Source organism: Anopheles merus, chromosome X, assembly GCF_017562075.2.
Source record: "Anopheles merus strain MAF chromosome X, AmerM5.1, whole genome shotgun sequence".
In the NCBI taxonomy this organism is placed as follows: domain Eukaryota; kingdom Metazoa; phylum Arthropoda; class Insecta; order Diptera; family Culicidae; genus Anopheles; species Anopheles merus.
This window is the reverse complement of record NC_054081.1, coordinates 14,427,034-14,450,312: the sequence shown is the minus strand read 5'-3', so window position 1 is coordinate 14,450,312 and position 23,279 is coordinate 14,427,034. Positions and strand designations below refer to the sequence as shown.

At 46.3% G+C, this 23,279-nt stretch overlaps 2 protein-coding genes across 3 annotated transcripts in view; one reads left to right on the top strand and one right to left on the bottom strand.

Moving 5' to 3' along the window:
* LOC121598787 (probable glutathione peroxidase 2) overlaps positions 1 to 23,243 on the top strand; it is an 85,779-nt gene extending 62,536 nt beyond the window's left edge. Inside the window, exons 1-4 of one of the 2 annotated variants that reach the window (XM_041926087.1) lie at positions 13,062 to 13,163; positions 17,415 to 17,605; positions 18,397 to 18,620; positions 22,635 to 23,243. In XM_041926087.1, the coding sequence (XP_041782021.1) occupies positions 17,490 to 17,605; positions 18,397 to 18,620; positions 22,635 to 22,948 (654 nt within the window). In that variant the 5' untranslated portion in view covers positions 13,062 to 13,163; positions 17,415 to 17,489 and the 3' untranslated portion in view covers positions 22,949 to 23,243. Of the gene's footprint in view, positions 1 to 13,061; positions 13,164 to 17,414; positions 17,606 to 18,396; positions 18,621 to 22,634 lie in introns of those variants that run through there. The other variant, XM_041926079.1, reaches the window with a different exon arrangement.
* LOC121598814 (BTB/POZ domain-containing protein KCTD8-like) lies at positions 1,143 to 10,353 on the bottom strand. Its single transcript, XM_041926110.1, has 3 exons — positions 10,257 to 10,353; positions 8,733 to 9,903; positions 1,143 to 5,340 (listed from the first exon to the last, which is right to left on the bottom strand). Exon 2 carries the CDS (start codon positions 9,562 to 9,564, stop codon positions 8,869 to 8,871), a length of 696 nt encoding a protein of 231 aa, XP_041782044.1. The 5' UTR covers positions 9,565 to 9,903; positions 10,257 to 10,353; the 3' UTR covers positions 1,143 to 5,340; positions 8,733 to 8,868.
* Positions 23,244 to 23,279: the final 36 nt, after the last annotated feature.

The following is a 23,279-nucleotide window of genomic DNA, read 5'->3' as shown; positions in this document are numbered from 1 at the left end:
TTTGTGCTAGAGGAACCGTTGGCAAACAGCGTAAAACGAGTCTCTCTCTCTCTCTCTCTCTCTCTCTCTCTCTCTCTCTCTCTCTCTCTCTCTCTCTCTCTCTGCTCAACCCGTACCTTTTGTTGTCGGCACTTTGTCAATTGTGTCAATCTCATCGGGCTTTGGGAAGGTACTTTCAAAATTTCACTGAGTCTTCGTCTCTTTTTTTTTTGAAAACTAAAACAAAACTATTCTTTATTAGACTTTCTCTCTATCTCCATCCCTTTCCGTTGCTGATGAGCTTCTGATGGGGTACGCCACAACACGCAAGTCGTTTGATATATTGCACACGTGTGGTTGTGTGCATGTGTGCCGGACATTTTGATTCGACAGCTTGCTCATTTCCATGCAAATTGAGAAGATGTCCGATTTGTGTGACGGGCGTCTGGCGTTGGTGAAGCGTTTCGGGGCCCAACTTGGCCCGCAGTGGCCGGCGGCATCAGCGGCAACGTGTTGATGATGCGAAACGAACTTCTAGCCAGGCTCAGCAAGGGCTCCAATGCTTTTTTTGCGCCTTTTTTGTGTGCATATCAGGAGTTGAAGGCAATCAGTTTGTGCGGTGATGACTTTTGCCAACCTGGGCCACGCTTACCTGTGTACTTGTCGTTCGGGCGGATCTGCCATTCCACTGACCTGGGGCTGAGGTTTTTGGAAGATTAGGAGCTCTTTTCCCCCACAAAATCACACACACACAGACACACGCATACAAAATCCTAAAAAGCGAACCGAACTCAAGTAAAGGCTGTCGTGCGGCTAGAATTGCTTCGAATCCACTCCACAGAGAAGTAGCTTTGCGGCGAGTCTGTTCTTGACACGCCGACCCACACATTGAGACAAAGCGGCGGAGTGGGGATCCCCCGAAACCCAGGGACAAGCTAGCTGACACGGGCTGTCTAGGGTTTGGCGGGACATTATCGTGATTAATGAGCTGCGTATGCTGTCCGGTGGTCCGCTATAAGTGGGAGATGCTGTTTTTCGGAGAGTTTCGCAGGGCGCGCGCGAACGAGTTCACCGTCCTACCGCCAGTGGAAGGAAGGGCGCAAGGGGATATATTTCGGATGTTTCGACCTGCATGCAAATGTGCGAAAGCAAAACTAGTTGTGTTGGGTTTTCCTTAGGTTTTTGTTGTTGTTTTGTTTTGTTTGGCTTTTATTATGACGCACTTGCGCTTGCTCTCTTCCTCTTTCTGTGTCTTTCTACCTAGCAAACCGTCAGACGTTTCACGTTCAATCGTTATGCTTTCCATTTTCCATTGTGTCTTCCCCATCGTCTGCCCATCCTGTGGGTGGTTCGTTCGCGTGGTCGCTGGCCCCACTTTCCTCACCAACAAGAACAATCCCTCTACCCGTCCAGTGGTAGGTTACTCGCCTGCGCTAATTAATCGCTCGATTTCAACACTGATTTTTTTAAAGGATGTTCTTGTCGTGTTCCCCTATCCCTTGTGCTTCATTTCTCTTACCACAATCCGCCTAATTTTCTCACCTGTTTCCTCAATTTCTGCTCCACGTCATGTGATTTGATGCTCATGTCTAGGGTTTCTGGCTCGTTACTTAACTTAACTTTGGTTGAAGATATATTGTATTGTGTGTATCAATGATCCATTTCTGTGTTGGGAGTGTGTCGGTGTTACGGTTTGCGCACTTTTGTGTGCATGTTTCGGGTGTGTGCGTGTGTATGTGTGTGTGTGTCTGTGTTTCTGGGTTCATTTTCTTGTGTTCGGTTTGCATTAATTATAATTACTTTCAATATATTTTCTTTTCTTTATTATTCATATTATTATTATTATTTCTGCATTTTTTGCGTTTCTCACTACTAAGTTCTGCATTTTGTGTCTGCTGGGATGTTTTCATTCATTGCGCTCGCTCGCTCTCCCTATCTGTCGCTCGCTTGTTTATCTTATCAATTAAAGTATTTTATTTTTTCATTCCAATTTTGTGTGTGTTTGCTGCTAGTTTTCTCCGTCCTTGGTTTGGGTGTGTAAGTTTTGTTTTTTCCGTCATTCTTTCACCATTGTCTCAGTTTTTTTTTATTGTTTAATAGTATAGTTCTTTTTTTTCTTGTTACCATTACGATGAATAGTAGTTGTTAGTTAGTAGTAGTAGTAGTTGTAATATGTTGAAGTATTATCGCTCTCCCATTACTGCTCGCGTTACGCATTATTAATTAAAGAGATATCTGATTGGCTGTTTTCTTCTTTCCCGCATATAACTTTTCTTGATAAATTCTACCATTCCCCAACATGCTTGTGGAGCTATGTGCGGTGTGAATTGCTTCAAAATCGACACACACACACTCATGTCCACAAACGCTCGTCTATCCTAACAAACACTCTTAAACATTCTGCTTGAGTATCTGTCATTTGGAGGGGAGGAAGGAAGGTTGAAGGAACTTAGATTAAAAAAAAAAACAACAGAAAAATAGAAACAGATGACCTGGTCACTAATGTAGGTGAGGGTGGCAATTGAATGTTGCCGCATGACCGTCATACATAAGCATAAACAAGATTCTAGGGTGGCACAAAAAAAGAAGCCACCCTGCAGATGAAACGATTCGCAAAGATCAAAGACCGGCCTCCACATCATCACGTAATGAGGAATTCCGTAAACATGCAATGTTTCCATTTGCGGTAAAGTTGAGCTAGAAGCAGGTACCGTCAGACCGGCACTGCTGTCCAACCACGGATAAAAAGAGAGAAAATTAAAGAAAGAGGGAGAGAGAGATATGGAGAGAAAGAAAAAGGTAAAGAAGTAATTCCCATAGTTCATATAACGGCACGTTCAGTGCTACAGCCGGAATCACATTCCGAACTGATCCACCCGTAGCATGAAGCGAAATAAACAGATGGAACTATTTTTATCCCCGCAAAACGATGTGTTGCGTTGCTGCTTTACATCAAAATTCAATAACTTCCCGTCATCTCCCCCCCCTTCCCCTTTCATACACAATCAGATCGTTTCGCTTTGACGCGTCCGTTCAATCCTTAACCGTGCCTTCCCGTACCCAGAGTTCCGCACACCGTGCCGTGTTGCCGTGGTGGTTTAAATATAATCGTACAATTACAGCTGCTGCTCATTCTGCTGCTCTATTATCTCGTTTATGTTTCATCTCCCTTCTCGTTGCTATTTGTATTATTTCACTATTGTTATCATTTTGCAATTACTACGTTATGGTTGTTTTTGTTGCTATCTCACTTTTCTTTTTCTGCTTAAAGTTTATTTCTTGTGCTCCCACTGGTAGGTATTATTTTATTTTATCTTTTTTTTTGTTCTTGCTTAATTTCTTACCTTCTTTCAACGCTGCTGCCCTTCACGGCCGCTCAAAAACGTTTTGCTCACTAGTAAAGTATCGATCGAGAGATTTCGACTCTTTTAGTTATGCTTCTAAACACGTACACTTAGACTGCATGTTTTCTGCTTCGTCATTTTCTTGTTCGCATTTGTTTGCTGCTTGCTACCCGCTTCTACCCGCTTCAAGTTGTTGTGTTGGTTTTGTTTTTGTTTTGTTTCTCTTCCTTTGCTTAACTCGCTTAAATACTTGTAAATCTTTTGACGTTGTGAATGTATGTGTGGGTGTTGTTTTTTTTTTAATATCTTCGCGTTATGTGTGAACGCTGTGAACGCTTTCAATTGTTGTGTGAACGTGTGTGTATGTGTGCATGGTTTTGTTGTGTGTTGTGTGTGGCGTTTAGTATCCATTGAGCAGATGCATTTGACGCATTTTCGTGGTTCGGATTAAGCGTTCAATTTGTTGCTTTTGCACTTTCACCCGAATTGTCCACAACAACCCGCTTGGCGGTATTTGTATGTGTGTTTGTGTGTGAATTTTTTTTGTCTTCTTTGTCCCAGACCGTTCGCAGCACTCGACCGTGTTTATCTGAAATAAATGCAACGCCCTGTTTACGCCACATGCTGTGTTACTTGCGCTTCCGTACCCTTTTCCGAACACTTACACACGTTGGCTGGGCCTTCTGCTCAAATTCTGCCCCCAGTAGTCGGGGGAGCGTGGTGGGTGTTGGTTTTGTTAATTAATAATAAAACCTAGCTCGGTAGAAAATAACCTCATCGGGAACAGGGAGATTTTTTGTTGTTTTGTTTCTGGTACGGTCAAAGCCGCAGGAAAGGAAAAAAAAATGGCTAATGGAAGATTGTTTGTGTGAGTCTGTGCTGTGCTCGTATGTGAGCATTTTATGGCGTTCTCTGTGCAGTTTAGCTGCTGTGCCAGCTACAACCGGCTGGGAAAAACTCTTGCAATTTCGATGGAGCGGAAAATGGCAAAAGTTGTTCTCAGATTTCTTTTCTGTATGTGTGTGTGCGTGTGCTTTATACTTCTTCCCCACACTCACACATACTAACACAGCAACTTTGCACAATTGTACTCACTTAAAAAAACTACATAAAACTGGATCTATAAGATTGTTCAGTTTCAAACTACAAAGTTCGATTTCTCTATTACACGGTAACTACTCCTCTGCCGAAGTGGTCGGACAAATGCTACTTTGATTCCATTCCGCCCTGTGGGGAGGGGTGTACCACAACCCTTTAAACCGAGACACCGAGATCATTCCTTGCCGTGAAGAGAATGGTGGTTTTAAAAACAATTCCATTCTGCGGCCGTTCCGGTTCTGCCCATTTGCTTCGGTGGGTTTTGTTTTGTTGTTCTGATTTACTGTTCCCTTCCCCAGCACTGTCACTGGCACTCGGGGAAGATGAGCGAGGGCTACGACCATTGACACTATTGCCCGAATCACATTACCTACTATTACTACTGTGTGGAGTTGTTGAGTTGTGAAAATGGGGGGGGATTGAGCTATACTATCAAAAAATTACCACGTTTGTTACATTGGTGGGAAGTTAGGGTTGCGCTTTGTGCCATGTGCCCGGTGGATTGTGATTGATTGGTTTTCGGAAGCTGCCATATCTGCAGTATTTTTTTGTTGCATCTCCACCCACCTCTGTCGCTCTCTCTCTCTCTCTCTTTTTCTCGCTCACCTGCACTCTGTTGCTGCAGTAGTAGTAGTGGCTGGATTTGATTGCTGCACACTATCGCGTCGCTGTACTCCCGTGCCGGCCGTTTCGCGCACCAGAGCGATCGAAATCAATTCAAGGGTACGAACTTTAAGGGGCTGCAAAAGTTCGAGTTGTCGAATTTAAGTCGTTCGGCTCGGGCTCGCGTTCCGCCGTTGCGGGTTGTGCGATGTTTGCAAATTATTGTTTTATAGTTGTGTCCGTTTGTTGTGGTGTTTGTTCTGCCCGCCGGTTGCATCGCCGATGCCATCGTCCAGCCTCCACGCGTATCTAGCATCTGGGGGGTAGACATTTAGGCGAAAAAAAACGGAAAGCAAAATTGAAACATTTAAGCTTTATCCCTGCAACCGTGGCAGTAAGGTGAGGAGTAAAGAAGGTGGTAGAAGAAAAAATCGAGCCTAGGGAGCTAAAAAAGTGATGAAAGATGAAAGAAAAAGGAAAAAGTGAAGAGAAGGCAGAGAAAATGAAAAGTTGACCGCAAAGCGTAATTGATTTTTGTCATGTAGAAAGCATACTTTTAGGCGCTTTTGCGATGCGGAGCGTAAGAAGCAACGTACACATCGAGATCCGCTCTGCATTGCCGACAGTGACCTTAATTTTAAGCTATAAAGTACGAAAAAAATAACACACACACACATAGATAGCTTTGTTCTTGCTGTTTATTGTTCCGAGTTCTGGCGGAAACTTTTCCGATCGGAAGAGCAAGGCAAGTAACTTTTGTTGGAGACACAGTTTTAAGTTAGTCTATTAATAGATGGAAGTTGGGGCTTTTCTACGAGAAAACACTTTCAAGGATTACAACAGCGACACACACACACACACACACACACACACACACACACACACACACACACACACACACACACACACACACACACACACAATCTACCACATACAATTATTGTTTGGTACGTTGCAGGAAGAATTGTCACATTTGTTCCAGGAAAAACCGGTCGCTTGCGAGAATCGCGAGGAAACTTCAAGAATTTTCTGCAAAATCTATTTGCTGCTTGAGGTTAGGAAATGGGCAATCTTCTGCAGGAGAGCTTGCACCAACCAGCATGCCGTTCGAATCCGGATCATTGAAGCAAGTAAATCGTGCGCTCGCTTGCTCGAGCCGTGGTCAAACGCACGCTCGAGGAAATAGCGCCTCGAGCTGGAAACAATGTACGGACGGAAAAGGCGTGAAAGTCGTGTTCCATCGCGAGAGGCATCCGCATTCGTTTCGGTTACAGATTTTCTCGAAAAAAAAGAAAGAAGAAAACAGTAAACACCAAACGCCTGCCCGTGAGGGGGCCACTTGCGGGAGAAGTTCTCCGCTCCGTACTGGGTGTACTTGGACACATCATGCCAACCCGACAAACGTCCCGAAAGGAAGAGAAAATGGCATCCTGGACGAACGGGAATCTCGCTTGCTCTAACGCGTTGCCAGAAAATACCGTGAAAATCGATTTCACTCCCCCGAGCAGCCCCACCTCGATGTACATGTTAGGTTTCAAGAGAGAGAGAGAGAGAGAGAGAAGGGGTGGAGGAAGGAAGCCTGGGGAAGAATTGAGCAGCACTCGCTCCCTGGCGGATGTGGCGCGAGCGGGAAGATTTCACTTGGGCTCGATTTGCCATGGTTTTGCTTTTCTGTTTCGGGGCCGGCCACAACGCGGTCGGTCGGCCAAAGCGGCGGATGCAGCATCCGCCAGCAAAACCGGGTGGCTACCCGGGGGTGAAAATGAAGTGTTGGTGGTGGGGCAGAAATGGGCAATGGGGCTGGAAAGAGGCAGCGCTGACTGAGAGACCTAGAAACGAAGGGTGGAATTATTTCCGGGCAACTTTCCCATTACATTACCCGGTTGCTTTCTCTTTGCCTGCTCCCTGCGTAATCGCAGCAGCCTACGTCAAGGGTTAAATGTTTCGTCAACCTCCCAGGGGCGGCGCAGGGAGCGGCCCCGATGGGTTTTCGCCAGCACACTTCACATTCTTTTCCATTATTCATGCATTCGGTTTCGGAAAGGAGCGACGGAGGGGAATTCAGAGATTCAGAGGCGCATCAAATTCGCATTTGAGATAAGGGTCAGGGAGATGAAAAAAAAATCCGATGATAGAAAGAATACGCCAAGCGTCAAAGCGTAGGGTCTCGGCACAGGCAAAAACACACACACATACATACACAAACACATATCAAAAGCACTGAACGAGAGATAGGAAAAAGTCAAACTGAAATCTCTGTCCCTCGGTACCATCCTAGGCCATCCCATTACCACTCCTCGTACCACTCCGCACGGGGGATTGTGGCTTTTCAGCGGCAGCTTCGCTTGTGCGCTGTGGGATGAGTTGTAAAATTCAATTTCAGGGCCTGTCCCCTCCTTCCCCCCCCTTCCCCCTCCCTTCGCTCAGGCTTGCCCGGGCATGGCCAAAAAGTTTTACATTTCACATTAAACCGTTTGCGTGAGTGTGCGGAGACAGCGCGCGCTCTAATTGTGAAAGCGCTGTGTCAGGATGGGATTTCTTTCTCAGCGTGTGTGTGTGTGTGTCCCTGGAGGGAGCGAGGCTCCACACCGTTTTGGAGGCAACTGTTGCTTAAGCATGACAAAGTTCGGTGGGAAAATTCTTATGGCAAACTTTAGTCTTCCCTGCCACAGTCTCCTGGGTGAGATGATGCTTTTCTTCTTTTTGGGCGAGGAAGAAGAGAATTGATGGCTCTATAATTTGGGCTCCCGCTCCTTCGGGGGTTTGATTTTCAATATAGACTGCACTGTGTAGACGCTTTGTGCCAAGGGTCCGTCAGGATTTTTTCATGCAGGGCAGGAAACGGAACGGATGCGCAAACACGGCAGCTAATGAAGCATTTCCGCTGAGTCTATCGAAAAGATCTGAGCGTGTGAGTATGTGTTTGTGTGTGTGATTTTTTTTCTTGAAGAAAATTGATAAAATATTACAGACCGTTGCATACTTATAGGCGCCTATCAGAATGCTTCGTAACAGCAATGAATACAAACACGCGGTACGTACTTTACAACGGATTTTTCGAGCGGCATTTTAAATGCAAATCAACTTTGCATATCATCGAAACGTACTATATACGAGCACTTTACTGAATGCGTAGAAATGTTGGATAGGTAGAAATATAAAAAAATGTGAAAAATCTTATTTTTCAAAATATTTTTAACTTCAAGTTAAATTCAGCCCAACAGTATGCAATTCGCATGGCAAAATGTTCTCGTTATCAACAGCACTTTCAATGCGTTAAGGGAGCATATGGAGCATTACGGTTCAAATAAAGGTTGAAATTAGCAAAGAGCTATGTACCGAAGAAGAGATACATAGTTGAGTTTTTTTTTGTTGCTTTGCTGATGTTTTGAGCGATTTTTGACAAGAGCTTACAAAACAGACATGACACAATGATTGCATACTTAAGGGCTTTTGCATCAATTTCAAGCAAAAAAATAATGGGCCAAAATGTATGCAATGCGCAATGCAGAAAACTTGTTTCTATTCGTTGCTCAGAGTACACGAGTGGCTAATGTCTACAACTGAAACTTTACAACAAGTTTGAGATCAACATAGGCTAGGGAGGTGATGTGTTAGTACAGAAATCACAAAATTGTTTACTTTTGAAATGAAAGAGAGGAAGAATATCAAAATGGGTTCGATTTGCTTAACTCTAGTTGCGCTCACCTCATGTCAAGTCTGCTCCATTCACGGGTGTGTGTTGCTTGCTGTCTGCCAGTGTGTACCAGTTTGTGTATTGTGTGTGTCTGTGTGTGTGTGTATTTAAAGTGTGTGTGTCAAAAGTGGCCCTGCGCTGTCGCGCTTAGTCGCGCACGAAGACAAACTCGTTGTAGTGGTTCCAGCGGTTTTCCTCCGTGTCGACGCCCGGCTTGAGGTTTTCCGACACGGAACCGGCCGTGCCGGAGCCGCAGCTGGCCACCAGCCGGAAGCCCTGCTCCTGCAGCATGTCGAACGCCTGCTCGATGAACACGTGCTTCAGGAAGAACCGGGCCGTGTATCGGTCCGAGCCGCCGTGGTCCGGGTCGCGCGACTCGTTCAGCGTGTCGCCGAACACCTCCCGGCAGAGGGCGACCCGCCCGTGCACCAGCAGGCGCGTGATCTTGCGGAACTTCACGTCGGCCAGCCCGTCCCGCCCGAACTGGAAGCTGCCCCGGTAGCCGACGGTGATGCACCCCGGCACCTGCTTGCCCAGCAGCTCGATCAGCCCGGCCAGCCGGTAGTGCTCGGCCTCGCGGCGCAACCGGTCGCGCTCGAGGAACCCGATCGGGACGGTGTACCGTGCCGGATCGCGCAGATAGTCCAGCACGTGCCGGAACAGGCCGCCATCGCGGTCGATGAAGTAGTGGCCGCGGGCGTCGACGGGCAGGTCGGGCGGTGGGCTGCCCCCACCGAACGTGTCCTGCAGCCAGGAGCCCTCCTCGGCGAGCAGCGTCTTCAGGCTGACGGCGTACGCGGTACCGCCGACGTTCAGCTCGACCACCTCCGGGAACGCGCTCATGGTTTAGCAAGCGGTGCGCGCGACGGTTTGCGCCTGAATGGTAGACTCACACGCGTTGCACTCGATGCGGCGGGCAGCCAGCAGGCACAGCAAGCACGGGCTCTCGCGCAGCTACTGCTCGGGGCTTTTGACAGGGGACGAGTTCGGACTCAGCGATGGCGGACGGGTTGATTGCCGGACACGATCGTTGATTGCATGGAAGGCTCGAGTGTCGGTGGTCGTTTGGTTGCGGAGGTGCAGCTCACTTGCAAGCACTAAAATCACACGCGCGTGCTGTTTTTCTTTTCTTCTTCAATTTCTAACACACACACACTTCTGCTCACGGTGCACTTGGATTTTCTGGCGGGAAAAAATAATCGTTGCAAAATAAACCACTCGCTTCACAGCAGCCAAAATCACAAAATCACGATCGAGCGCGGCTGTAGTAGCAATTGTTCTCCCGCACCCCACCTGTCCGGAGGCCTAGAGAGCACGGGGGGAGGGTGGAGAGTAGACGAGCGGGAAGTAAAGAAAGCACGTTTGAAGAACAGGTCCGTTCCGGAGACGACCCCGGAGACGAGCTTTGCGGATGCACTTGGCCGCGGCTGCACTCCACCTCGTGGGTGTCGGTCGGGGGCCGAGGGGCAGACAGATGGACAGTGGGTGTGTATGTGTGTGTATGTGTGCGGTGAAGATGTAACGCGTGCCTGCACCGTCTCTGCTCCTGTGCCTGGTTTGGGCGGTAATGTTACGAGAAAGACACACGTCCAGACTCGCACCCGTACGCGACTGAAATGAGATCGGGATGTGCACGAACGTTCGCCACGACCAGCGAGCGGACGCGTTCAGTCGTTTTTGCCTTGCTTGGGAAAAGGATGGCGAAGATGATGAGGGGAGGATGTGGGGAGGAGGCAGAGGGTGAGCTAGAGAGAAAGAGAAGGAGAAAGGCAAAGAGAGGGAGAGAAAATGAAAGAAGGCGAGAAGAGAGACGGAGGGGTGTAGTTCATCGTCGTGCTGGAGCGCACCAGCCGTTACCGTTGCACAGTGTGAGCTTTACCCGTACCAAGTAGGATAAATTAAAATTTAAGAAAAATACGAAAAATTCTAACTAATTTCACGAAAACTGAAAAGAGTGGTGAAACGTGAGATTACTATTATAAATCGTAAATTAATGTATTATTTAATTTTTTAAATTTGTTGTACAAATGAAACCAATTTATATATTTAGCTTATGTTGTGCTTTTCATTCCATCTACCATATTATTATTATTTTTAAATCATATTTAATGGATCAAGTTTGAAAGATTAGTTTTCCTTCAGAAATATAAGACTCTTTTGATGGATCTACTGTCAATTCGAGCACTCCTGATTACGAGATTTTCGCAAAGTGATTTCGCAAGATCGGTAAACATTAAGCATTTGTTTGATTTTGATTATCGTTCAGGCAAGTAAGACCTTCAATGTTTGTTTAATATAAAACTATTGCCAGGAGGAAAAGTGTCGCATAATTGCATGTGGCACAAATGTGTGGTTTATGGTGACGAGTATTTCTAGCTCGTTTTGGACCTTTTTTCTCAAATAGGCAAGAGTGTACCCTGCCAATTGCTGGCACTTGTATGGATTTCATATGACTACATATGGGGTTTGCAAGCGTGATATAGATTTGATGCCAATTTAATTATCGAAATCTTTAATGACTTTATTTACGCTGAAGAGTGTTCATCTTAACAAATTTTCAAATGTGATGAATCAGGCTTATTTAAAAAAAATCTAATTGGAAATGTCTAACAGTGGAACATACCACCACAAACTGATCTAAACGTGTTTTCTAGAAAAATAAACTAAAACAATCGACAACTTTTTCAAGAAAATGAACTAATAAAATTGACAAATAATTAATGATCTACTAATATCTTCCCATGATTAGCATTATAAAGATACTATTCATTTTTTCATATGCGTATATGTCTTTTATCTTCTTCTTCTTTGGCACTACAACCGCTGTCGGTCAAGGCCTGCCTGTACCCACTAGTGAAGTGAGCTTGGCTTTCAGTGATTTATTGTTACCATAAGCAGGATAGTCAATCCTACGTATGGGAGCACGGTCTATTCGGGACTTGAACCCATGACGGGCGTGTTGTTACGTCGTACGAGTTGACGACTGTACCACCAGACCGGCCCAATGCCTTTTATAGTAGTGTATTTTCAATCCTGGAACCAATTATTTCACTTTCCGTACAAATCATGCACAAAAACTTCCCGTATGAAGAGTTTGCGCGAGTCACTTGAACGGATTAAAATTGTGATGAGTAGTTGGAAAGATAACTTTTCAATCAGTGTCAAACAAAATATTTATCGACCGGATTGTATTTTCCATACCAAATTGACATAAAAATGGATAGATTGAAAACCTTAGACTAGTCTAGCGCGTGATTTTGTATAGAGTGTTGACAAAGTTTCAAGCCCAAAATTTCAATTTATCAAATTTCATGTTAAAAAAAAACTAGCCAGTTTTGTTATACTTTAAAACCAGCTAACAACTCAGTTTTAATTCATGTTGTATAACAATTAGAATTTTTTTATCTATTTTGGTTGTAATTGTGCATATTTTGTTCAATTGCTTGAAATAAAAATAAATCCTTGTAATGTGCTACATGAAATTACCACAAACCCTCATTAGTAAGGCCAACAAGGCATTCGAGAAGCAAGTCATTTTTTTTTTGCAATTAGATCTCAGCAGTACCCACTGTGCGTTGGGGAGCAAGCGGGTTGCCTAGATTCAGGGGAGAGAGAATGGGCGGCGGGGTACAAGAGCGAAAAAAAACACACGGATGCTTCCGTGTTGAAGAGATGAAACGTGAGAAAACGGTATTATTTCCCTTGCCTTTTCCCTCCCACCTTTCAGTACCGATCTCTCTCTCTTTCTCGCTCTCTTTCTTTCCTGCTCTCGTTCAAGGCTTACGCAGCGTAGAAAAAAGCGCCCGCTAGTATGCAATCCGCCCGCGTGCTTGATGCTGTTGCTGTTGCGGGATCTTTTCGCCTGGCCGTGTGGAGAGTTGTTCCGCGTCCTGCGCCCTGTTGCGCACGTGCTCTGACTCTCTCTATCGCTCAACGTGCGCTCTCTTGTGCTCTCTATCTCTCTCTTTCTCCCTCGCTCGCTCTCTGTTCTGCGTTTTCCGCAAAGGCAACAGAGAAGTGCAATTGAATTTTCCCAGCCTCCCCGTTACATGGTTTTGGATTTTTTTTACACTTGGAACAGAAAGAGAACGTTAATGACAGAGAGATAGAGAAAGAGAGAGAGAGAGAGAGATAGAGAGAGAGAGAGTTACGAAGAAAGAAGGACAAGAGTGGCTGCAACACATCGTGCGAAACAAATTGAGAACCATTCGTCTGCTCTCCTTCGCTCTCTCTCTCTCCCCTTTTTCTGTGTTGCACGACCCACCATCGTCACGGGTTCGCATACAAAGTAAGAGTATTGATGGTGTCGGTGCGCGAGAGGGTGACGGGAGTGTGGAAAAGAAATCGAAACCGAGGTCGTACGCATGAACGCAGCACGCTGTTCGGCCAGTTTTCTATTTCATTCCGTGCGCTATCGACTGCGTTTCGCTAGGGTAGTTTCGGTAAGGCTTTTCCTTTGTTTTCCCATTTTACCCCTTTCTCGATGCTGCGACGTGCGAGAGGATGGAGTTGCCAGCGGGGATTGGGCGTGAGAATAGACTGCGTATTAGGGGGGGGGGGGACGTGCACGGCTCGTCCTTGTTGCTCAGCTGTTCGGCTGTAATGTAATGTACTACAATGTCAATTTTAAAACTCTGCTACCCCGATCGCACTGCTTGGTGGAGGCTTTTGGGAAAGTCCAACCGAGCATTTCTTGGTGCAGCAATTATCTGAAACAATTATTCAAAAATTGTAAAAGAGTAACAGTGGCTTGCGCTACAGCAAACAACATGCTGTTCTATTTTTGTTAATGTTTGTACATCACGGACATTACTTGCTTTTGGTCGTCCCCACGAACATTTCCCATGCCTTTTCCGCTTCGTGATCGGTGATTAGTTTTTCACGCGCACTGGCTTTAACACGCGCCAGCTCGCAGTTGTTTTTTGTTTAGTATTCTTGTTTCGATGTTCTCTAGCCGACCAGCTACGTTTCGCGCATCAGCAAAAGACACACACACACATACACTCTTGCACACATTTAGCCGCAAATATAGATACATAAAGCGCGTGGCAAAAAAGTGAAAGTGTGAATCTCTTACTGCAATCTACGTGTTGTGAACGAAATGGCGATTGAGAGAGAGAGGGAGAGAGAGAAAGAGAATATCAAGGGTGTGATTTACACTGTCATGCAGAGAAGCAAATCTCTCCACACACACACACACACACGCTCGCACAATACACACAATGCACACAAAGTAATGGCTGCAGAACAGTGCCGGGACGGGCTCGAGAATGCTTTTTCCGCTGGTGTCGCGTTTGCGTGCGCCCTGTGGAGAGTGAAGGCCTTCCAATCTCTCCACAAACGGATTTAGCTGCTCGCGCTCTCTTTCCTGCTCCTCAAACCGCTCCTGGAAAGATGTTGCTGCCATTGACTTGCCCATTTTGCTGTGTGTGTGTGTGTGTGTAAAGTTAGGCACACGAAGGACACCAAGCCCTGCTGGAGGCTGCAAAACTCTCCACAAAACCGATCCAGCCGGGGCTGACATACCTTTGCACCGTACACATGCTCACACACACACACACACACACACACACACACACACACACACACACACACACACACGCATTTGTTTTGTGCTTGCGCGCCATATTGAAGGGAAAACGGAGCGAGCTTGATTGAAGGGCTCCAGCGGTAGTGCCCGTTCAGTGCCCTTTGTGAGTGCGTTCGTGCGTGCCGAGCTTCGTATAGATTTCGACGGCGGCAGGCAGGCAGGCAGGTTTGAGGCGAGGGTTCGCTTTCGCTCGTGGTGGCTGTGTGTGAGTGGTCGTTTTTTGGCTTCTTTCTTCTCACAATTACTCTCGCCCTGCACTCCGGTAAGCGATGCGATTTTGAGGCACGTTTTCGACGAAATACGGCAACAAGCTGGAAGTATATTTAAGCGTCATTTGCTCTACGACGCGGGAACGGGTGCTCTGTTTTTTTTTAATATTTTTGTTTGTTTGCTCGGCCTTGCTGTCCCAGCTTTGTCTGCTGCTGAGGTCTAGCAACTGGTTTTGTTGTATCGCTCCCTAAAAGGGAGGCTTTTGAATGTTTGAGACCGAAGGGGAACAAAATATGGTTTTTTTCTAAAAGAAATTAGAGTATAAAGAGCAGATATCTTTTCTAGAAGCAGCAAATCATTTGCCCATGCAACCAAAAATGCACCAAGGACACAATGAAAGCACACAAAACCACAAACTGCTCAAAAGTAAAGCAACTACTGAAGCAGCTTAAAATCGTAACCCATCTGTCCTTACTGTAAAATCCCATCTTCCATTCGATAATTGATGGACATTCGTCGCCTTCAAGCATGCAGTGCGTTAAATGAGTCTGAAAAATGATTAAATTATTGTGCCAATGGTGCAATTTTCTTGAAATCAATTATGTCCTTCGTCGATTATCCGATTGTCAATTCGTATTATCGTTCCAATCGTAGCTTTTCCATCCCCGGGCAGGGCTAACGTGACGCTCTACGGATGTTATCGGCCGATTACGAATAGAGCGGGCGTGTAGACGAGGTAAGGATCTAGGAATGTGAATCTATTAAAAAGGCTCAACCGATACGAGCCTTTGAGCATTCTCGTCCTGTCCATGATGGCGCCCTCTGTCTTATGGCACTTTATTTGCTGAGTAATCGCATTGCCTACTTTTAGGCGATCTCAACTACTTGGAATTGCATTATTCGATAAGCGCCTGAAGGTATGCAATATGGTGGTCTTGCTTAGTTGGCTTGGTGTGGTTTTCTCCCATTCGGATTTACTCATTTGCTTCACATCAAAGGCTTTTCGAAGCGTTATGAAGCGTTGCTGCAAAAAATCGCCTATTTGTTTCATTTTGAGCAGCATTTTTGTGCAACGATTTCGAATCATTCTTGCCAGTCAAGCTATGATCCTTCCAATGATTTTCATTTCATTTTATGGTGAAAGCGTTCCAGCGATTGATCCCTCCCCCTCCCACACGCTTTTAGACCCCTTGTTGGCTCTTCATCCTTGAACATGTCTTTCCGTTTTTTTTCTCGCCCCTCCCCAGGGGTTAGAATCATCAACCCAGCTGAGATCGGCCGGGTTGGAACATTTGTTCCTACGCGTCACGGTGTGTTTGTTGTTCGGCTTGGAGCACCATTTGCACGATTGCACCCAGGAGAACACACACGAGCGCGAGCGAGCGGCACCAAACTTGCCGGGAACGGGCAGCACGGCAGCAGCTGCATTTTCCACCAAAACCTTCGCCTGCCCGCCGCAACGTGCTGCACACAAATTGCACACCCTCGCCACGGTCGAATCCATAGAACCCGAATCGCAGTAACGTTCCTTTGGGGGATACTTTACGAACCCCCCCCCCCTTTCTGCCGCTCGTTTCTCTTTCGCCCTCCGTCCCAGCTTCACACCCCTTGCGGGCGTTGGGTTTCAAGGACGGAGAAAAGTTTAACGATCAATAAACCTCTGTACCCGGGCACTGCTGAGGCCGCTGAATCGCATCGCTTGCATCGCCTCGCAGTGTGTTTGTGTGCAAGGGAACGAGAAAACTGGAGCAAAAATTCGACCCGCTTTTCTTGCAAATAGTTGCGCACAGAAACAAAAGCAAAAAAGCGCAAGAAAAGAAAGGTGCACACGCTGGAGCGTTACACATTCCATTGCCGTTGCGAAAGTTCTGCACACAGCCGCTAGCCGAGGAGCAATGGTGCCAGTGCCGAGCTGCTTGTGTGATGCGTTAGATTGTTACGCTCGGGGTTTGGCTTCTTTGCTTTCTCTTCCCCGTTGAGATGTTCTCATTTCCGGTAGCTTCGTTCACTTTATTCCTTCCTTGCCTGTGCAGGGATGAAAATATTTGAAGTAGCTGGTTCTGAAAAATGTATTTTTAAAAACTTTCCTTGTTTTCTTACCTTTCGTGCATCGTTTTTTAGAGTGCAAATGGTTAAGTTAAATGGAAACACAATCAAGCAAGCATGCTATGCAAATGTAAAAAAAAGTATTTTAACTGTTGTTGTACATTCTGTTTTGTTCAAAATCCCCTTTTCCCGTTGCTTTCCATTTTTGTCGGTACGATTTTCGATTCCATTTCGCCCACAGGGTGTCACGGTGGGCGGCTGACGCTTTCGCGTCGGACGCGGTGTCGAGAGAATTGAATTTCATAGAATTTAATTTAATTCCCTTTTTTGGCGCACCGCCCTCTCTGTGCCAGCGGTGGGTACAGATTAACAGATCGGAAGGGCATGTACGGGGAGAGGGGGGGGGGGTAGCATTAAAAGGGAGCCAAAAATAAGCACTCGCTGGTGCGCTTTGATTCCTTCCATCCGGTCCCGGGAAAAACACCATTATCGGGACCATTTTTAACCACCGTTCGAGGAATCGGTATCTTTTTTTGGACCGTGCGTGGGCAAAGGAAGGGGGGGGGGGTGTTGCAGGGGTAGGGTCGTTTTGCAACAGCGTGTGATTGTTATTTACTCCTGAAATGTGTGCAACATGTGGATCAGTACTATTTATTCAATTGTTTGACGTGCTACCCGCGGAGGATACTTTTAGGCGCTGTTTCGGTAAATCAATTTCATTTGATTGCTGCTTAGCGTTCGGTGTTATGTTCACTGCATACTTTAAGGCGAAATTTTCCTCAAAAATTTATGTCTTTCCCGTTTTCAACCGATAGTTTTATCTAATTCTTTCCCTTTCTTCTCTTAGACTAAGAACTAGCAAACGAGCAGAGGCCAACATCACCCTCTAATTGGATTCGCTTGTACGAAAAGCGGCTGAAGCATGTTTCTGTTGGGACGCCGCCTGCTAACTGGACCGCGCGGTGCTGCCGTCGGTGCTACCGTCGGGCTGCTCGGCACGGCAATGGTTGCCATCAACTTGCTCTCCTCACCGGCCGGGTAAGTCGTGCGCTTTTGCGGCGAGAGAGGTTGCGGTCGTTGCTCGGGGCAAAACTTGTAGGTTACAATGATCCATCAAAAAAGGGGCTGTAATCAAGCCGACAAACTAGCAGGAAAACAAAAGAGTATCAGCTGAGCTCTGCGTGGTTCAAATTTTCCAGATCGACGCATCAATCAATAGCATCGCCGCAGGCGATGTGTTCAAGGTCTTGCAAGTGGGTGCGGAAAAGTTTTACGTGCCTTCCCTATTTTGCCCTGCGTTCCTTGCCAGCCACAGCTACTTGCACACTAATAGGTTAAATCTTGTCTAACTTCACGCAGTTTACGTGCGCTGTGTGCTTTAGTAAAATGAAAGCACAACTCAACAACACCCAGTAATGTGGAACTTTGGGCCAAATTGTCGGGAAATGAAAGCAAAAAAAAAAAATCACACGATCCAAAAGTCCCTTTCGAAGAACAATTGCAGGTACCAAACTCAAAAAAAGTAAGACAAAACTCGACATCCAAAGATTGATTTCGGCAGGGTGCAAAGTTTTCTAGGCCAATCTGTGCCCCGTCTCGCGCATCGTTTCAGAGATTTGGAAAACTTTCTACCATGATTTGGCCCACGAGAGGAAAGGGAAATTAATTAACGACTTTGGTTTTTACTTTTTTTTTGTTTTACACCGCGCACAGGGTTCAGCGGGGCAGGATTTTTTGTGTGTTACTCTATTTGTTTTCAAACCACCTAATCAGACAATTTTGTTTTCTCGTTCGCTACTGCTTTGTTTTCATGTGGCCGCATCGTTCAGTGTGGCTGCCTGCTCAGCGGCGCAGCCACCGGTTGCCGGTGCGGACGGGAAGGTGGCCTCCTCCGTGTACGACTTTACCGCGAACGACATCGACGGGAAGCCAGTGCAGCTCGGCCAGTACCGCGGCAAGGTGCTGATCATCGTGAACGTGGCGTCCAACTGTGGCTACACCGACGGCCACTACAAGGAGTTCAACCAGCTGTACAAGGAGTACGAGGCGAAGGGTAAGAGCACGGATGCGCCTAAATGTATGCAATTGCCGCAACTTTACAGCTTCTTAAGCAGCCGAAACGCGCTGAATCATGGCCAACGCACGGCTACGAACGCTTGCACTTCGTGCAGCGGGCGTTACAATCAACCGTCCGGAAAATCGGGCCATTTTTCATTCCCCTTTCCCGGTGCGGTGTGTGGCTTGTGCACCACATCCGGCACGAGAATATCACACGTAGTGTGTGTGTTTGTGTGTGGTGAAGAGAGAATAGTGAAAGCAGGCGGCTGGGAGAAACATTCCCAAGGGCAAACGTACAGATTGGCACAACGAAATGCATTGGCGAGCAGCTGGGATACTTTCATCTTGTGGTGTTTGTGGCTGCCTGGGCTGCTAGTTTGGCACTACATGTGCACCCGAGCGCCAAAATTGCTGGCCCAGCTGGATGGGCAGGGAAGGTGCAGATGCGGCAAGGGAAGAAAATTACACCCAAAAGGAAGTTTGTTTGCATTCTTGCGGGCTTGGAGATGGGCAGAAAGTTTTGCCAGTGTTGCTTGGGTACCGGCCCCGGGGTAATAAATCTGAAACCCGGAGCACGTGTCCGGAGGTTTCTGTGTTGCAATTCTAGGGTGGGGGTCGAGCTGGTCGGGGGCTTGAATAACGTTCGCAAAAGTAGGGTAAAAATGATACTACAACCGGCACCTACACGGGGCAGGCCGGTAGTTTAATTTTGAATTTCGAATTTACAACACGTCTTTTGATGTGTGGAAGAATTCAAACGTCAGACAGGGACATAAAACCTTCGCCAACCTCCACCATCGAATGACGTAAACCGGGAGGAAAAGGAACGCGTCACACGGTCTGGTTTTGCTTTTTTGTCTCTCTCTATCTCTCTCGTGGAAGCTTAAAATAACATTCCAAACGGAACGGAGATTCGGCAGTCCAGCATTTTGTTGCGCCGTCCGCAAGTGCATCCGCAGCACGCGTAGCGGATCATGCTGGGCTGGCGTTTATTTATTGCTGGCATTGGCGTTGGACGTAGCCTGTCTTGGTTTTTGTTTTTCTCGAGCTTGCCCAATCCGTGAGGAGTGGACGGGTGGACGGCGATTTCGCACGATTTAGCAAAGCTGTGATGGTTGGCACCGTGGTCAAGCCGGACGGTGAACGCGAACGCAAATCATCAGCCAGCTGGTCGACGGAGACGACGTTTTAAGCGCCCTCTCGATGTATTGTGCGAGCGATGGGGTGGAAAATTGTGTGTGAACTAATTTGTATGTATGAGTGTATGTGGGTGTTTTCTTTGTTTCTCTGTCCTTTGCAGCATATTGAGTTCGGGGGGTTTTTTGTGCAATATATTGAATAGAAGGCTCCGGGTTTTTGATGCTCTTTTCAAATGAGGAGTCTGTGCATTGATGTTTGTTTGGATTTTTTCAGCGATAGTTAATATAGCCAATCATGTTCACTAATTTTTATAATCGGAATCAATCAGGAATGACTTGCCTGTAAAACATATTGCCACCAAGACGCTTTTCGGATACAGGGGTTTACGAATCTTCTGGCAATTCTTCTCGGGAATTAATTATTGGAGCTCTTGAAATGATTTTTTTAACGCGAAAGCTGTTCAAAAGCATTGCCAATCTTCTCTGGAGTGTATCATTGTGTGAATCTTTTGAGTTATTTCAACTGATAACTTGAGCTCTATCTACTTTTTTGTAGTATGCAACACGTATAGGCTCGCTACTTGAGATATGAGAAGGTCTGTTTTGTGAGTTACACTAGAGTACTATTATTATTATTTTTATTATTATTATTAGTTCCTCTATTATTATTATTTATTAGTTCATCTTCAACGGACCATATGGCCTGATTAAGATTAGTAACAGTACAAACAATTACATTGCAAAATCAAGCTTTTTATCACAGTTTTCTGCCGCCACGGCAGAAGCCCCTGGCACTTTCTTTGGAGCATATTAAAGTCAAATAAATCTGAAACAGCGTTGAATACAGCCTACATGCGGAACATAGGGTCAGACCTTACCAGCGTTGGAGCGAGGCTAGACAACCCTTAGAGGCTCTCTACTCCTAAGTGATCGGTATGTTCGGTAGCCTACATGCGGAACATAGGGTCAGACCTTACCAGCGTTGGAGCGAGGCTAGACAACCCTTAGAGGCTCTCTAGTCCTAAGTGATCGGTATGTTGCGTAGTCGTTATCGAAATATCGAATCGTTAGAGCCATTTAGTTGACCAGAGATAAAAGAGCACTGTGCATTGGGTCTTCTTATTGAGAGAGGCTCAAGGCATAGTAGACGGCACAGCGCAGCATACGGAGGAAGATTATTGCGATCCTGCCAGGGAAATAAGCCTAGGGTATATCGCGTGAGCTTTCGTTGACTCACCTCAAGTCGAGCAATTGAAGAAGCAGTAGTGGGGCTCCAGACTACGCACGAATATTCTAAGACCGAACGAACGATACTATTGTAGACAGCCTTAATACACTCAGGGTTGCGTGGCGGACAACCACACCAAGCAGTTGATAACCACACCAAGCACACTTATTTCTGCGTCGTCAGCAAACAGACTGACACTGTCGGGAGGTAAAGCGAGGGTGACATCGTTGACGAATAAGATGAAAAGAAGCGGGCAATATTGCTTCCTTGTGGCGCAAGCGACCTGTTGACTATTTCTTCAGACATGTGCTTATCAATTATGACGACATATGAGCGATTCATTAGCTAAGACTTAAGCCAGCCTCCAGGAGCGAGCAGGAAAGACCCAGCTTATCTAGTTTAGCAAGAAGAATTGCGTGAGGTAGAGAGTCAAATACTACTGCTCACTAGAGAGTCAAATGCTGCTTTCAGGTCTGAATAATGCGTCTGAATAATTAGCATCGAAATGTGCTACGTCATTTATTGTACTAGTACAATAGCTCACAAACTCAACCAGAGTCGTGGTAGTCGACTTTTTCGACACAAATTCATGTTGATACGGGTTTAGGTAGCTGGAGCATGCATTTAGCAGAGGTTTATACAGCACTAGCTGGTACACCTTGGCAATGGCACATACATACAGGGTTTTTCAAGCCAGCTAAACATCGTGACACTAATTTTCGAACACGTTAAACAATTTTCAACATCTTACATATAATTCGAATCCGTAAACTCTTTTCGATTAGTTAAAACTTGGTTTTGAATGCGTAAAATCCCAACTCGAATCTGGAAAATGTATAATGGGTGACAAGACAGCCAACATAGATTTTCCAGATTTGAGTTTACGCGTTCAAAACCTACAGATACTTAATCGAAAAGAGTTTACGGATTCGAATTGTATGTACGATTTTCACAATCGTTTAGCGTGTTCGAAAAATAGAGTTGCGATGTTGAGCTAGCTTGAGCAACCCTGTAAGTAATGGCCCTGTAGTTGATGGCAGCCGTTGTGTTATACTTTTTATAAAAAGGAACCATCCAAGATTTCTTTGATATTTTGCGAAATTCTCCGATGCACTCTTTTAGGTTGCAACTCACCGGGTCAACTCATATCTTTCTGGGATTAAACTTTTTGTTAGAATTATTGTATTCAACTCACTCACTTACCCTTACTCATCCCATCAATTTAATGCACCCCCTCTGTTGGAAAGGAGTCGATTTCGGATTCCGATTCGATAAATCAACTCACTACTTGCCCTACTCGCTGCCAGTTACTACAGCATACGAAAAGAGTAGCTCAGCTAGTCGTTAATCAAATCGTCTTACCGCCTGTGAAAGCGCAAACTTCTCACAAAGTCACACTTGCCCACCTACACAAAGCGTACGGTCGTGGGGCTGTACTGGCATGGCGGATTGTGGTAACTTTGCATCCAAACTTGTGCGCTATTATTTAACTTTCCGCTTTTCACGAAACCCGCTCACTCTGGCGTTAATTATCCCGTCGCTTGTAGCATCTACGACGGCGAAAGTTTTCACTCTTTTCCTCCAGCCATTCAGCCATTCACTTTCTCATTTACTCTCTCTCTCTTTCTTTCTCCCGTGACAGGATTGCGCATTTTGGCGTTCCCGTGCAACCAGTTCGGCGGTCAGGAGCCGGGTACGAACGCCGAGATCAAGCAGTTCGCTGTCGGCCGGGGCGCCAAGTACGACCTGTTCGCGAAGGTGGACGTGAACGGGGACGATGCGCACCCGCTGTGGCAGTATCTGAAGCAGCGCCAGGGCGGCACGCTGGTCGATGCGATCAAGTGGAACTTCACCAAGTTCCTGGTGGACCGGAACGGGCAGCCGGTGGGACGCTACGGACCCACCACCAGCCCGCTCGAGATGCGCAACGAGCTGGAGAAGTACCTCAACCAGTAAAGCCGCGTGTAGCCCCGTGTCCAGTCCAGCTCAGGGACATGTCCATCGGCTAGGCTGCATTTGGCATCGCTTGTAGCGCCAATTGCACACGGTCAGGCGACTGCTGTGCACGTGTGTTAGCAATGCGACGATTAGTTTAATGTTCGAGACTGTCAGGGGCTGTCGAAAGGGCACGCGAGACTCGCTACACCGGAGCAATTTAGAGAAGCAATGACACCTCGGTACGCGTACTTTGCTTGTACTGCTTGTTTTTTTATTTACTCGAATAAATGTACCATGCATTTCGCTAACAGTAGTAATACCAATGGTGGAATTTTGAAGCGATGGGCTA